Source organism: Limulus polyphemus, unplaced genomic scaffold (genome assembly GCF_000517525.1).
Source record: "Limulus polyphemus unplaced genomic scaffold, Limulus_polyphemus-2.1.2 Scaffold1007, whole genome shotgun sequence".
NCBI classification, from domain to species: Eukaryota; Metazoa; Arthropoda; class Merostomata; order Xiphosura; family Limulidae; genus Limulus; species Limulus polyphemus.
Window position 1 is genome coordinate 35,500 of NW_013666617.1, and position 15,713 is coordinate 51,212.

The 15,713-nt window shown below is 29.6% G+C and overlaps 1 protein-coding gene across 5 annotated transcripts in view; it reads right to left on the minus strand.

The window, feature by feature from the left end:
* Positions 1–298: 298 nt before the first annotated feature.
* Positions 299–15,713, minus strand: part of LOC106461665 (kelch-like protein 18) — a 37,711-nt gene continuing 22,296 nt past the window's right edge. For all 5 annotated transcript variants that reach the window (XM_013921509.2, XM_022388673.1, XM_022388672.1 and 2 more), the window contains 8 exons: positions 13,417–13,603; positions 12,293–12,439; positions 11,898–12,029; positions 10,906–11,082; positions 8,216–8,362; positions 5,124–5,289; positions 4,008–4,110; positions 299–858 (listed from right to left, as the gene is read on the minus strand). In XM_013921509.2, the coding sequence (XP_013776963.1) occupies positions 826–858; positions 4,008–4,110; positions 5,124–5,289; positions 8,216–8,362; positions 10,906–11,082; positions 11,898–12,029; positions 12,293–12,439; positions 13,417–13,603 (1,092 nt within the window). In that variant the 3' untranslated portion in view covers positions 299–825. The remainder of the gene's footprint in view (positions 859–4,007; positions 4,111–5,123; positions 5,290–8,215; positions 8,363–10,905; positions 11,083–11,897; positions 12,030–12,292; positions 12,440–13,416; positions 13,604–15,713) is intronic.

Here is a 15,713-nt window from a genome sequence, read left to right on the forward strand (position 1 = left end):
TCCTTAGTCAGAAGGGTAATTACAATATCCATTCAGTACTAGTTTTTTAATGTATAACTTTGTCACATCTTCATATCTATATCCTGTAACTCAAGTAGTTACTATAGCATTTAATTTACAAATTATAACTTATCAAGCAGTGAGAAACTACTGTTACAGTTTCCATTCAGCAAGTCATGTATCTTTGGTGAACTATAAATGGTATTGTTTCTTTGGAAATTACTGCGAGATTAACTTGAAGTAAACCTTTTCTACATTTTCAAGTACATTTCCTTTTAAATGTTTATTCCTATAAGTCTTTTTTTTTTTTACACAATACATCTTCGTATTTGCTTTTAAGAATAACCATGTTTATAACAATCTATGATCATTTGTTTAAATATTACACAATCAGCAGTAAACCTCACAGCTTAACTTCTATAGTTAAGAAAACCATCTGCCAAATTGTAATTATTGTCTTCATCTCCAACACATTTTATGTAATAACTGTCTGTGATTTTTAGCTTAGCTGTTATTAAAATTATCATAGTAAATAATTAACTGTAAATGAGTGAAATGACTGAACTTTTTCAGCTGATAACACAGTTCAATGTGTGCTGTAGGACAAACATCAGACCTAACTATTAAGGTGAGCATGCATGAAATCCACAGATGACAGTGTATACTTAAATGTATAAAGCTGGTCCGGTAAATATATATAGAAGACAGCACTTGTTATGAAAAAGTAAGTGAACTTTCCATATGTTCCAAGTAAAAGGAAACAAGCACACAGTCTTCAATTCAGATTTCTACTTATAAATTAAGTCTGACACACACAAAAAATCTTCATCCTTCCTGTACGGATGTAACAGCAGATACCTGTTGAGAAAAAATGCAAAGTTAACATTTGTTATAAGGAGAGGAAATCAACTGTATACTTTAAATAAAAGTCCAGAGACACAGCTTTTTGTGTGGATTCTTTTATTTTTTAACTTTATAACAAAAAAGGAAATAAAATGCACAAATTCAGACATATGTGTCTTACCAAAAACATAAAAATTTGGAATCAAGTATGAAAATAATGAAATCTCAACAATAGTTATAATTTATTCAAAAACTGAGAACTAAAATTAAAGATCATCTAAGAAGTTTTATTCTGACAACTTCAATAGCAGAAGTATCAGTGCAGTATCACTTATATAGGCAACATGGTGCAACATAAATATTAGGATCAAAAAACATAACAATCACAAAACAAATCAATATTAGCAACTTGAAATATTATGTAACAAGAACAACATTAATAAAAGAAGCATTAACTATTTGTGGACTAAAACCAATTTAAATCAAAACACAGTTGTCACTCCGTATGTTTTCTAAACTGAAACAAAATGCTCGCTCAATATTTCATACAACAGTTTATCTGATGATGATGATCACACAAATGGTCAAAATATTGTTATAAAGTTAAGAACTAAAATATTTCACTCAAAAAACTGTTTCTTGACTTTCATTTAACGTTAAATTTTGTATATCGTTCGATTCAATCTCTCCAAATTAACATTTTAATACTGACTTTAAAGAATCTAAAAGGTAGAGTACAAAACATAACCATTGTTAAGATTCTGAACAAAATCATTGTCTAAAAGTAGCTGATTACAAACTTCATTTGTTACATGAAAGGTGTGGAATATTTTTTTGTTATTTATGTATATTTAACTGAAATAATCTCACCCTCCCCACAAAACTACTGTGTTATACATGCTCTAGACAAAAATTTCTGAACTTGATAATTTTTTTTATCTTATGAGTATCAGTGCTACATATGTAATATATATTCTGTATTTTTCACACCTGCATGTTGGCTCAGTTTAATTTTTTGAGGTCTCAAAGATGTACATTAAGAAACTTTTAATAAACTTATGATTAATGACATGTGTATACAATAATTGGTTTTGAAACCAAAAAATAAAATGTCCCTTCTGTTTTGTTTTTTTTTAAGTATGTGAACAGTGAATTCACTGTTTCAGCTATGCTAGTTGTAATCATGAGAGTATTTTCAATACAGAGGTGTATATAAATATCTGTTTCAACTCAGTGACCTTGCAAGAATACACTGCTACTGAGAAGTCTACATCAAATTCTCACTATTATTCAGAGCACTGAAAATCCGTAGTTATGGTTGTTACTTAAGTTTCTTAAAACATGTAGCTAATGACAAAAGGCTAAGACCCCGAATTTAGTGATATGTAAAATAAGTACAGTAATAAATTTAAAAGTCACTATTTACAAGGTTACAAGAAATTACTAAAGTTGATGACAGGAGGGTTTGCTTGTCATAAGTTCAAGGTATGTCAACAAGAATAAGTAACAACAACAAAAAAGGTTTAAATTGTAAGTTAAATAATTGCCTAACACAAGTAAAAGCTAAAATAAAACAAGTTGACAAATGTGGTACTTACAGAATTACTTTGTCTGTTGTCTATTTTTTATGGGCCAAATGTATAGAAATCTGAAATTTAGAATTAAGGAACACAAAAATGCAGCGGGTAAAGTTATTTAGCTTTAATGGAACATGTGGCAAGCATGTCTTGTTATAGAGTGGAAAGATGTGAAACTGATAAATCAGATTGAGTTTATGTAGGAACTACGTATTAGAGAATTAGCAAAAATTAAGAACAAAAATATTCTTTTAAAGAAAGATTTTGGACCAGGTGTGGAAAAAATGAAATACTGTAAATTGATTTTGTTAGCTTTTCAGGGATGGTAGTGTAACTGAGGTCAAGAGAGGGCTGAGGATGTAATGTATGTTTATGTAAATTGAATGTTATAGTGTAACTGAGGTCAAGACAGGGCTGAGGATGTAATGTATGTTTATGTAAATTGAATGTTATGTAGGTGTCAGTAACCGATATTTAACTCTTACACCTGATGATGCCAAAACCTGTAGTCTTTTTATGGCTCTGCTCAATTATAATAAATCTGATTTTGTTGTGCAATAATCAATATTGTATATATGTTATTACTATTCTAGAAGACCACAAGTGCTATTTATCTACAGAATATTTTATCACTAACAATTAATTAAGTTTGATATAGTATTTATGATGATGCTATAAACATATTAAGATTCATCCATATTTTTAAAACCAAAATGCCACATACAAAGACTCCACATTCTCAGAATAGCCCAGATAAACAAAGAATCACTATGTTAGAGCCTAAAAATCCCAACTCTACAACAGTAAAGTCACAATACATAAGTACTATATCATTAGTACCTCTAAAACAAAAAGCAAAGGAAATAACACTTGAATTCTAATGTAAAATATTTTTTTGTTTATTTAAGTAAATCAATTTAATAGAATCTCAATGACCAAAAGGAATTGTATATTAAAGACAAATTATATTACTGAGTTTAATATTACTTTGTGACTTTCTCTTCATGCTTATAGTTTAAATGCTAAAAGGCAGTGAAATATTGGAAAACCAATAGGCCTAAAAACTGTTATAAAAATAAGTAAGCTGCAGATTTTTCCACATTCTTAATTTGTCCATTATGGCTTAGAATTAGGGGTCTGTGTAACAAATACCGTTTCAATTCTGTCTTTTGCTGCCTGAAGTCACTGTCCAATAACCTTTTCATTCAATACCACAACTCATCAGTTGGGCTTTTAAACATTTTTCTAAACTATTTCATACCAAACTGCTTATGAATCCGTGACTTTGTTGGTTATGTAGTCGCTAATGACATAAAAATCGCAAAAAGGGGGAAAAAAAAAATACCATCTATATTGCAATTAATTACTGCTAAGTTCCCAAACTTATCCTACAAATAAAACGAGTGATTTCACCCAGTTTTTCACCATGCAAAACGTGGACCCCACTGTTAGTGAATTGTATTAAAAACAAGTCAGTAATTTCTATATAACCTGTATTATCTCCCATAAAATATTTTAGTAAAAGTAATTAAACAGTAAATACAAATGATTTTTTATGAGTACAGAAAATGTTCGAAATACTCCTACCCTTAATGTTGCACAAGCAACCCAACTTCGTGGAGTTTGCATACCAGCAACAATATTCCACTGATTCTGTTCAGGACAGTAACATTCAATTGTTTTATGATACCTGTTAAAAGAATAAAAGAGAACAAAAATAATTACTATTTATAACATATACTAATAGTGTACAGAGATATACAGTAAAAAAAACTGAACTCTTTTTTTCAACAACATTAAACCTTTTAAGACTGAAATTTATTGAAATTAATATGATTAACAATAAAATCTGAATCTGTACACATTTTCTTTATAAGAGCCTACTGTCAGATGAAAATATGCAGGATTATATATTTAACTTGCTGAGTACAGTGAATTAATTTGAATTATACTCTGAGAATTGAATCATGAACATGAATCTGTAAATCTTAATAAATATAGAAACATTATAATTCACATTCTGATAAACTCAATACAAAGTTATAGCTTTGAATTTATGTTGATTAAAAATCAGTTTTTCAACCAAGTGATAAAAATATTGGTACTAGCATGACCAATCCTTGAATTTGCTTCATTTACAGGTTTTTAAAAGTTCAATGTTCAACTTTATTCTTTTTCCCATGATGCTTATGGAATTATATAACCAACTTGTACTTCTGGCTTTACCTGCTTTTAGTTCATTGGCTGTACATTTTATAAAATACTTAAAAAAATATACATTCTTCTAAAAATATGAATAAATTATTGTCATCATAGAATTAAAGTCCAAGTGTGTAACGTTAAATTTTATATTTTATTTGGTTTATAAAATAATTGTAGAGTACAAAATATAAGAAAAAAAAAGTGATTACCCACATTTTATGGTAATTTGCAGGATATCATTCTGTATTTACACTTTTGATGTCACAGAATATATTTTAAGATTCCTGCAAAAGTAGGCATTTTGCACATGAAAAATTTATTTTAAAACTTCTATTAAACATACCTTCAGTATTGGCAACATACACATTTACAAAAAATAAATAAAAAATTCCCACTTTCCTACTTTAATTTGACCAGTATTCCACATCAAAAAAAAGATTATATTATGTCTAAAACTAGTTTAGAGACATATCAATCACAAAAATATATCCTAACACTTACTGGTCAAAACCATCCTCTCCACCACAAACATAAATTTTTCCATGTAAAGTCGTAACCCCCGGTCTATATCGCTTTTGTTTCATTGGTGGGCATATTTTCCACTGGTTCTTCTCAGAGTCAAAACTTTCTACACTGTTGGTGTATCCTACTGATGGTTGACAACCACCTAAAAATAACAGTTCATTTATTTCTGAACTGGACTTTAAATTGGATTAGTTTAGAATGTACAGTTGACTCACAGGCATATTGAGAAATTAGACAACTTAATTATTATTATTATATATATATATAGTTATTAGTAATATAAACATACAAATACACATATACATACATAGTTCACATAGGTAGTCTTCTAAAGGCATATTCTTAACATAAATCATAATCCTAAATAACAGCTGAATTCTAATGCAACTGCTTACTTTGGATTTTTGCTGGCAATCACCCTTCTTCTAATACAACTCCTGACCTCAGTCATCAAGGAATATCTACTATCATTCTAAACATATATTTATGTAATTCAACAATTTATTTGTATAACCCACTACAAAACTACCTACAATTCATTCTAGACATAGGGTTATTATTGAATTTAAGAAAAAATAAAGGAAGTTATTTCAAAACACCAAAATTGTAGCACATAATTACACATAAATCAAAAAAGTTATAGAGCATCTCTTGTCTGTAAAAACAAATCTAATAAAATACACTTAGGGGGAAGGATATATAAAAATATGTTTATTGAATTCTCTATACCAAACCACTCTTCTCATTTTCAGACCAGGGTATACAAGTACCCAAGGCAGTTTGCCATATTTCCATGATCTTTTTTGTGAACAGTATTTAATTTAAATGTACATTAAGTATCCTTGTTGTGATACTCTGTTAAAGTAACATTTAGCATAACAGCTATTCTGTGTCTTGAATAAACTGGTGGTAAATGTTTCTTTTATAAAGCAACAAAACAAGTAGCAAAGTGGCTGTAGCCTTAGTGGTGCTCTGTTATTAACTTATACTGCAGTGTAACTGTTTCATAGCAAATGAAAAATAGTCATTGAGGGTATTTCAAAATGTTTCATTAGTGCATTTCAAAACATTTCTTTATTAATTTCATATCCATTATACAGTTTATATTTATGATTATTCATTATTTGAATAAGTGATGACATAAGAGAAGATTTAAGATATGCAGGTTCTTTTAAGAATGTTTTTTTATTTTTCTTTCCTTTTTCTTTTGTGTGTGTGTGTGTGTGTGTGTGTGTGTGTGTGTGGTGGGTTATGGATATAAAACATTATGTAGATTAATGGTGGTTTTATTTACTTTTTTAGTTATACACAGGAGCTGTCCAGAGGGTTGTAATTGTTGAATAGGGGTTGTACTGCTTTCATATTTTCTAAAATGTTGAATATAATACTGTGATATTTTATGTTAATATGATAGATGTGAACCTACTATTAGTTAGTGTTGACTTATGGTCTACATGACATTCAGATGTGATCCAATTATTCCAGGTGGTGTTGGGTAATCTGCTGATTAAGTGGGCACATATGAAGATTTGGCTTTAGGGGAATTGGAATCACTGATTTCACTCATATTCTATCCTAATCTCAGAGTCATCAAAAATATTCTTGTAGTCTCCCAACAGTACTAATGGTTCATTTTTTACCGAGTTATATGTCCTGTGCATTATACATATGTATATAAATTTGACAAGTTCAATTAGACCTGTCTGTGTTTGTACAATGTAGGACTAAGTCTAAAATTATTAGTTAAGATGTGTGTTTATTAATTGTGAGAATTTATGGGTGATCATATTTGTTATCTATGGAATTTGTTTCAAAATCATACTTAATCATTTCAACCAAATAAATCTAAAATATAAAAAGCTGAGTTAAAATCTACTAGAATATACTTCATAGATCAAAAATAAACTATATTTATTATTTTCAACTTGTTTCCTACCACTCGTAGCTCTCTTTGAGCAATCATGCTTACTTTCACAATTTATGGTATTTTTTATTCAAATATTATATATGTACATTTGTATGCCTGTCTGATTAAAAAGAAGCTAACAATATTTCAGAAACACAAGTGCAAATAGTTACCAAAATGGCTGCATGCATAATGGTTTTTAAACAACATACTAAAGGCTGATAGCTTAAAACTCGCATAACAAACACCTACTACTAACAAAATTACCACCTTTCTCCTTCACTGTCCATTCTCATGTGATTGGATGAATTTGAATTTAAATCAGGTACACAGTGGTTTTTCTTGATTTATTTCCACTAATTAACAATGTAATTATGTTTTAATGACAACATAAGCTTTTAAGTTCTAGGCTTACAAGTAACAACATAATTATTTTTAGTGACAAGATAAACTACAGAATGTATAAAGCAGCTTCATTCCCTTATGTCCTAATAACGTTCTGTATACAAATTTCAGATGTTCCCATGTTGGATTACTGAAATGTATGACAGTTTTCTTCCCAAAAAGATTAGATTTTTTATAGCTAATGCATACATTTTTCAAAATATGTTTTACTTTAATTTACAAGAAGGATGTCAGTTGGCAAGTTGGTGAGTCTAACTGTTCACATTTTCATAGAATCACAACTTTTACAAAAATCAATCAATCATGATAAAAACTTAGTCTATGAAACACTTCTCTTAGGTATTTAAGATTACATCAATAACTAATCTCAAAACTTAAAAGAAAAACACCTGTTTGTCAAAACCTGTCTTGTTATAACATGGGAACATTGGCAGAAAAGAGGTTAATCTAACAGAGCATTTCTTGAATGGTAAACAAATCAAAAGTTATAGTTATTATCTATCATGACCCTTTAACTAGGTAAATCTAGCAATAACAAGACTGTTTTACTATTACTTTTTAATATGGAAACTCTAACTTATTACACTTCATAATATCTTTTTTTACTCACATTTAAACTTACTTTCAACCATGGTTCAAAAATCATAACTGACTTTAATGTTTAATTCTGCAACAGAATTCTTATTTTGTGTTGTACAGAAATTTTTTAAAGCGAAGATAGAAAGGTTAGACTATATCATTATCTTTAAATGTATACCTATTACATAGATTAATCCATTGAGCACACAAATCCCAGCACCAAATCTTGGTGCAAGTAGTGGAGCCACAAGTGACCAGGAATCTTTTGTAGGATTATATGCTTGCACAAGACTGGCACCATCTTCATTCTGTTGTGAAGAACCACCTGAAACAACATCCCAACAGTTGTAATCATAAGCTGTTTACTCAGTCATAAACTGGCTATGAACAGGATAATTTTTATTACAAACGGATGTTGAACTACATGAAAAAACTATATATCCTTTCTGAAATATGGACAATTAAAATACTGTTAAAGTTTTATAAATGACATTAGGACAATTATAATTAATTTCTGAGCAATATAAGCCACCTACATAGATCAAAACTATAAGTTAACCCTATGTTTACAGATGAGGGTCAAAGTGCTCATTATGACCTCTTACAAGAGTTACATTCAAACTTTAATTAAAAAAACATAATCATCAATGTATGTTAATAAGCTTGGCATCAAAATGTAGTTTAGAATTGAAATCTTATATTATTTAAGTTTTAATGTCTTAATTTCAAAAGACAATAATTAAATAAACTCTCAATCTTCACTTCTCTGTATCATGTGATGCTTCTTTAATCCAAATTTTCCATTTTAGATTCTTTTCCTGTATGATCTTTTAAATTTGCCATCAATTACACATTTATACTATAGATATTGCTATGTCACAATACACAGTTATAGCCTCCAAACTTCATTCTTTACTGAAATATAAACAAGAAAGTCAAACTCACACACCATGCCCCTCCTATTTTATCCAGTCCTTCATAAATAAATATTCTAATAGAAACAGAAGGTTCTGCTTTATATAAGACTTATTATCAGGCTTGTTCATTCAAGCAACAGGTTTGGGAACGTAACTTCAGTTTCATTGTTTGCCTTCGTGGTGTTTGGGTCAACCAGCTAACAAATTTTTTAACCCACTTATAGCTTAGTTAGAAAAACAGTTAAATTATAGTAGTTTTAGAACATTCTGTTGTTTGTGCATGATAATATTTTGTGTTTTAAACTGTATACTTGAAATAAAATCAATAATATTTTGGACCATCAATATTTTTACTAAAAAGTAAGCCTACAAAGCTTTGTCTGCTGATGGCAGGAATACAAATGTAAGTACTAAATTTCTTGTTTTTTAATACAGATTTTGTATTCATTTTTATAAAATTAACTATAATATAAAAATGAGACATTTATTATGTTACATAAGAAAACTTAACTTTAAAAAAATTAAATAACAAATTTATTGTGATATTTCATAATAGCACATGCACTTCACAAGGAATGGTTGTAATTTAACAAAGTAACTTGATTGTTTGTTTACACAAAGCTGTCTGGCTGCATTGAAGGGTTTTTGATATATCTAAGACTGTCCAAGTGCAATTGTAAAGCAATAAAACTAAATGATCCCAGATTTGAAAAGTCTATTAGATTTGGCTGTAAGAACAAATAGTGTGTAACCATCTGTTACAATATACACTCATTCTAGAAAAAAAAAAAGTAATTTAAATTTATTTCATATTTTTAAACTTTTAATTTTGCTACAGTTAGTGTTAGGGTAAAGAAAATAAGAGATGAAGTAGAAAGTTTTAACAAAAAACTTATGATTTCCATTTTGGAGGTTTTAGGGGTTATACACACAAAATATAAAAACTGTAAGATGAAAATAATTATGTTCATTCTTAACATGACACTTTGCACTCAGACTAGTTAGAGTGACTCAGTAAATTCAGAGATAAATTTTTAGTGAAAATACTTTACTGAAAATTCTGTACAAGCCTAAAAAGTCTAAAAATTTTGTGAAGATACATCAAGTAAATTTGAAATTATAGTTGACATTAATTCTCTGATATGGATGTCAGTTAAATGGACTGACCACGTCCACATATGGTTAACCCAGTAATTATATACTGGTTTAAGAAGGAGTATGCAACATAATAAAACAAAACTTACAATGATAAAAATGCATTGATTCATCATTTGGGTACCCTAACCATAAAAAACATCTATATAAGTATAATAGTACTGTCTGTTGTCTGTCCATGTAACTACTTCGCAGGGTGTGGATAGATCTTCACCAAAATTGGCATGGAGGTTCACTGGGTCCATGGAGAGATACATATAAATTTTCAGTTTTGAAGTTTTTATGCATGTTTTTGCATTTTTTACCACTACTTAACCCCCTGTTAATGGATCTATATCACATTTGATATGAAGATTTGTTGGGTCCATGCAGAGATGCATGCAAATTTATGATTTCACATTTTGTGTTTTGCAGTTTTTATGGGTATTTTTGCATTTCTTTACAATTACATATAAGAGAAGCAGCTTTTCATGTCCTAAAATAACCATTCATTAATCATGAATATATATAACTTCCATCCAGGGAACAGGTACTCCAGCTAGTATATAATACACTAACTCTAAAAATAATATGTGATTATACATATGTCAAAATGAATACAAGTACAATAAACACAACAAGAAATATGCTCCATATTTATCAGTATCACCAGCTATCAAGAAAATCAAACTTCTTTTTCCACATGCAATTGTAACTAAACTTTACTACTGTATTTTATGTAGAGAACATAGGTAAACCTCACTCTGACTATTTTTCTGTAATAACTACAATAAAAGATACTAATATGTGCACCTACCTGCTACATACAGTAAACCTTTAAGTGCTATCACTGCTGGGCTTGTTAATGCAACTGCCATAGGAGACACAAACCTCCACTTGTCTTGTATGAAGTCATAACGTTCTACACTGGATAACCTAGTTTCCCATTCCCAACCACCGACAGCATACATGTGTCCATCCAAAACTGCTAAACCTAAAACATTTGTATGAATTACCATCTATCTATTAATATTTGTTGCTATAAAGAGTATTAGTTCACTCTAATACTATTACTGCATTTCTGGCAAACTGGTTATAAACATCTTTTGAAATTAAGTGGTTGATATATGAAAGCTGGAGAAATTTATACTCCCTAAGTAAATTTTTTTATACATTTAAAGTGAGATATACAATTCTGCCAAATTTCCAATAAATTGGTGATTTGTTAGATAGCAATACACGAGTTAATACAGTAAAATGTAATTTTGTTCAATTAAATCATTTCTTACACAAAGCTTAGTTCAGTTTACATTATATTAACAAAGCCATTGTTGCTCTCAATTGAAACAAAAAAAAATTACATTTTCAGATAAATGAAAAAAATACTGATTAGACATATAACATACGAGACTTACACCCATTCTTTATAATTCCCAAAATATTATTTTTAAGAAATGCCATAATCAAGCCTCTTAATCTTACACTCCAGAACTTATTTGTTAAGAAAAACAGCACATAAAAAATGACCAAAAAACTGAACTTTTTACAGATAATAAAAATAGCTGTGACTTTAATGTTGACATTGAAGTGTATTAAGTGTAGTGAAATCTTTAAAATATTAAAACATATTTGCTGTGAAACCAACTATTTGCAAATAATTTACATTTATGAGAGTTATACAAATTTTCATTCACTTCTGAACAAAGAGTGCTATTAAATGTGATGTAGCTGCCCCTACAGAAATGTTCAGCACATGCTAGAAGCACTGAAAGGTGTACCTCTCAGTCGTTTGAAAAGGTACGCGAGTACCTAATTCAGATCTATGTTGATTCATTGGCTCCACTTCCACCCACTGGTTACACACTGGGTCATACCTCCATACCGTATCGCTCAAAGCTCCATCAGGACACTCTCCTCCAGCCACGTACAAGGTATTGCTTCCTGGTAACAAAATAAAATAAAACATTTATCTTAATTAATATTTTCAATTTTATATACATGTATGCTTCAATAATACTATTAAATGTTACATTTACAATTTCAAAGAAATTATCACTTTAGTTTCTATACAACAGTGATACCTGACCTTGAGAGAAAAAATCTATATTCAAGATTTCTAAAACAATCTTCTACGGACATACATTTTGTTAAACTGGGCAATGAAATAATTATTTCATTACTTTTCAAAATAGTATATCAATTACCTGTCACCACCATGCCATGTTTGCTTACTGCAAAAGGTAAGCACTGTAAACTATGCCAAACAACTAGGCCAGGATCAAAACATTCCACTGTTTTCAACATCACTTTGTCATCTTCTCCTCCAGAAAGAACCACCATATCTACAACTCCTAATAATCACAAAATATTTATTTATTTAGATATATTTTCCTAAAACAAAGACTTAAAGAAAAAAAAAAGACACAAAAGTACACAGTTCCAAGTAGGTTCCTAATGACAACAACTACCAACATGAATCCCACTGTAAGAATTGTAATTTTTCAGCCAATGACGTCACTAAATCAGTAATATCTTATTTCCAGTAACAGATTTCAGCACACAAGTATATTATAATTGTAATACCTATTATAAAATTCTATCTTATCACACAACTTCACTTGTATCATTTTCCAGATGACTACACTTACCTTATGATTTATAGAAGTTCTATGTTACATAGCTCCTATGTATTATAATTTTGTCATATCTCTTCAAATTCGTCTGGACATGATATATGTAAGTAGATGATAGCCTTACAACAGTTGAATTCCAACACATATCTGAAAGTTTTTTTTATTAACCTTTATCTATTTATCTCTATCTCATAACAAACATGCACATGGTAATTACACTAAGACATTCTAGTACACAGCTTACACAAAGTATCTATGTACTTTGTGATATTTAATGGTCTAACATATAACACACATGAACGATCCACATTTAGACACTGATGTAATTTTTAGACACATATGCTGTGTGATCCCCTTGTGACATCTGAGGTTCTAATTTTTAGCTACATTTTATACTTTAATTTTTGACTTTGTGATTTATCAATCTTTAATAACTGGCAACATACCCAAGTACAATATCTAACTTGTACTTTCTGACATTCTATTGTACAGCATTCACATGCATAGTAATGATTACTGACTGCCTTGAATCTTGTTGGGTTCTACCACAGAACTTAAATATTTAGCTTAAAACACACTTTCACTTTAAGTTATTATCACAGAATGTACATGAAGATCTATTACACCGTCATTACTTTAACAAGAGAACATTACTGTTATAGAAAGAATGTTTACAGTGTTAGAACCAAAATTACCCTGGGATCTCCTTGGTATCATACGGAAATTACTTTGCTCTTTTCTCCTATCAGGCATGAGGTGGTAGGATATGGCCTCATCCAAAATCCGTTTTCCTTCTGGTGACTCAGTGACAGCAGGAAGAGTTGCTACATGATCATGAAGATAATAAGGGCTGAGAAGTGGAAGTCTAACAAAGGGTAGAACCTGAAATTCATGATCATTATGATTTCAATTTTTTGAAGTTTTTCACAAGGTTGTAGATCTGATGAATTAAGAAAGGACTAAAAAATCAACTATATTTTAGAGCAAATTCATGATGAAGGTAGTTTTAAAGTACCACTGTATATCTGCCTGAAAACCTACATATGAATAGTCTTTTTATTTTAATTTCTATTTAGATTATACTTTATGTAGATGTTGGTAATGTTCAACACTTATTTCTCAAATTGAAATCCAGTTCTTTTAAAATGATGGCCATATACACATTAGAATGCAAATAGCTAAATATGTAGGAAGAACATATAAGAATTCTTCTTTAATGTATAAAGCAGCACATGCACAAATTTGTATTGTAGATTAGACTGATAAACATTTGAAGCAGAATTCACAAAACTATTACCTGTGTACAAAGTCACGAGTGTTTAAAATAACAAGTGCTAAGTGTAACTTGATAACTAAGAATGCACCAATTTTGATGACATACTTACAAAAATATTTTAAATATTAAAGCAAGATTCATGCTTTAAAACATAAAATCAGCATTTTAAAAGTAAAATTTAATCAAATTGATGTTCATATCTGGACTAACAGAAATCTACACATTTTGACTGACTGTTGGACCTGCTTTTATCTACTACATATACTTTAATGACTACATAAAACTGATACTTCATGAAATGATCCCATTTCTGAATGATGGTTCATAAGCTATAGCATTTTCTTTTCTAATGTTATGTGCCCATATATACTCACCAATGATGGATTATCTACATCTTCTGAATAATATATCTTATTTAAGTTACTTTCACATAGCCAACTCCAGATGGGAGGATATGTTTATTTTATGGTATCTATTAATCTATTTCGGTTGAAAAAAAGATCTCAAATACAGTATAAGTAATGCATCACTGACTAGAAAAGAAATTAGTCTTTATGAAAAGTGAAGGAAGAGGGCAAGAAGTAAACAGGATGCAACATCCTTATCATATAAGGTGCAGAAGACATACTGGTTAAACTGTGACAGAAAGAACATCCAGAAGTTCACAAACACACATGAAACAAGTGGTAGTCTACACACTGGACATCTCATCATGCAGGACAAAAGTACTTTGTTCAGATCTGATCCTGGTGGTCTAATGAACCTAATAAGAAGGGGCATCTCACTTGGAAACAACACAAGGAGAATATAAAACACAAAATACCAAGATTCCTGAAGGATAAGCACAACAAATAATATAATAATTTGTTAAAAGAATAACAAATTTAACTTAATCAGATAACTATAAAATGGAGTTTTTCAACTAGTGGCATTAGGGTGCTTAATGATGATGATGCATAAATAGCTTACATTGTCGCAAATGGCTAAAATCCTTCACAACTAGAAAACAAGTTATGACTTTAAAATTAACATGAAGGAAAGCAAAACAAATAATTAAAACTAGAATCAAATTGATATTTTAAGTAGCTTAGTTGAATAAAATATTTGCCAGTAACAAGAATTGTGAAACTGAATCCTGCTGGATTTCAAATTTAATTTTTTTCAGAAAAATGTTGTTAAATCATTAATGACCACTGGAGGACAGTTACAGTCACTTCACCAAATGTAATATTTAACTAAAACTGACATATTTACTTGCATAAAACTTAGGTTTGTTGACTTTTCCTTTTATTTATGTTTAATTATATTTAAAACCTCTGAAATTTATATAAAAACAACTAACACAATAACTTCACTAATTTGCTATATAAAATCATTAAAATTAATAAACTGTATTCATAAATTTTGTAACTGAAGACAAACTACTGGTATAACAATGAAATATTTAACACACTATTCCTAGGAAAGATTTGTTGCACAAATAAATATGTAAGCAGTGCAAGTTGTTTCATTTATATACACTTATATTGATTTTTTCGATATTTTACTCCTCCTATTGGAACATTCATGTAGTCATCAAAAAATCAAAAGACATGCAACTTCTCCCACCTGACAAAATGACATACCGTATTTGACGGCATATAGGACAATATTAGACGCAGGGCGATTTTTTGACCAAAATTTTGGGAAATAAGTGGGCGAAGTTGAGACCTTCCG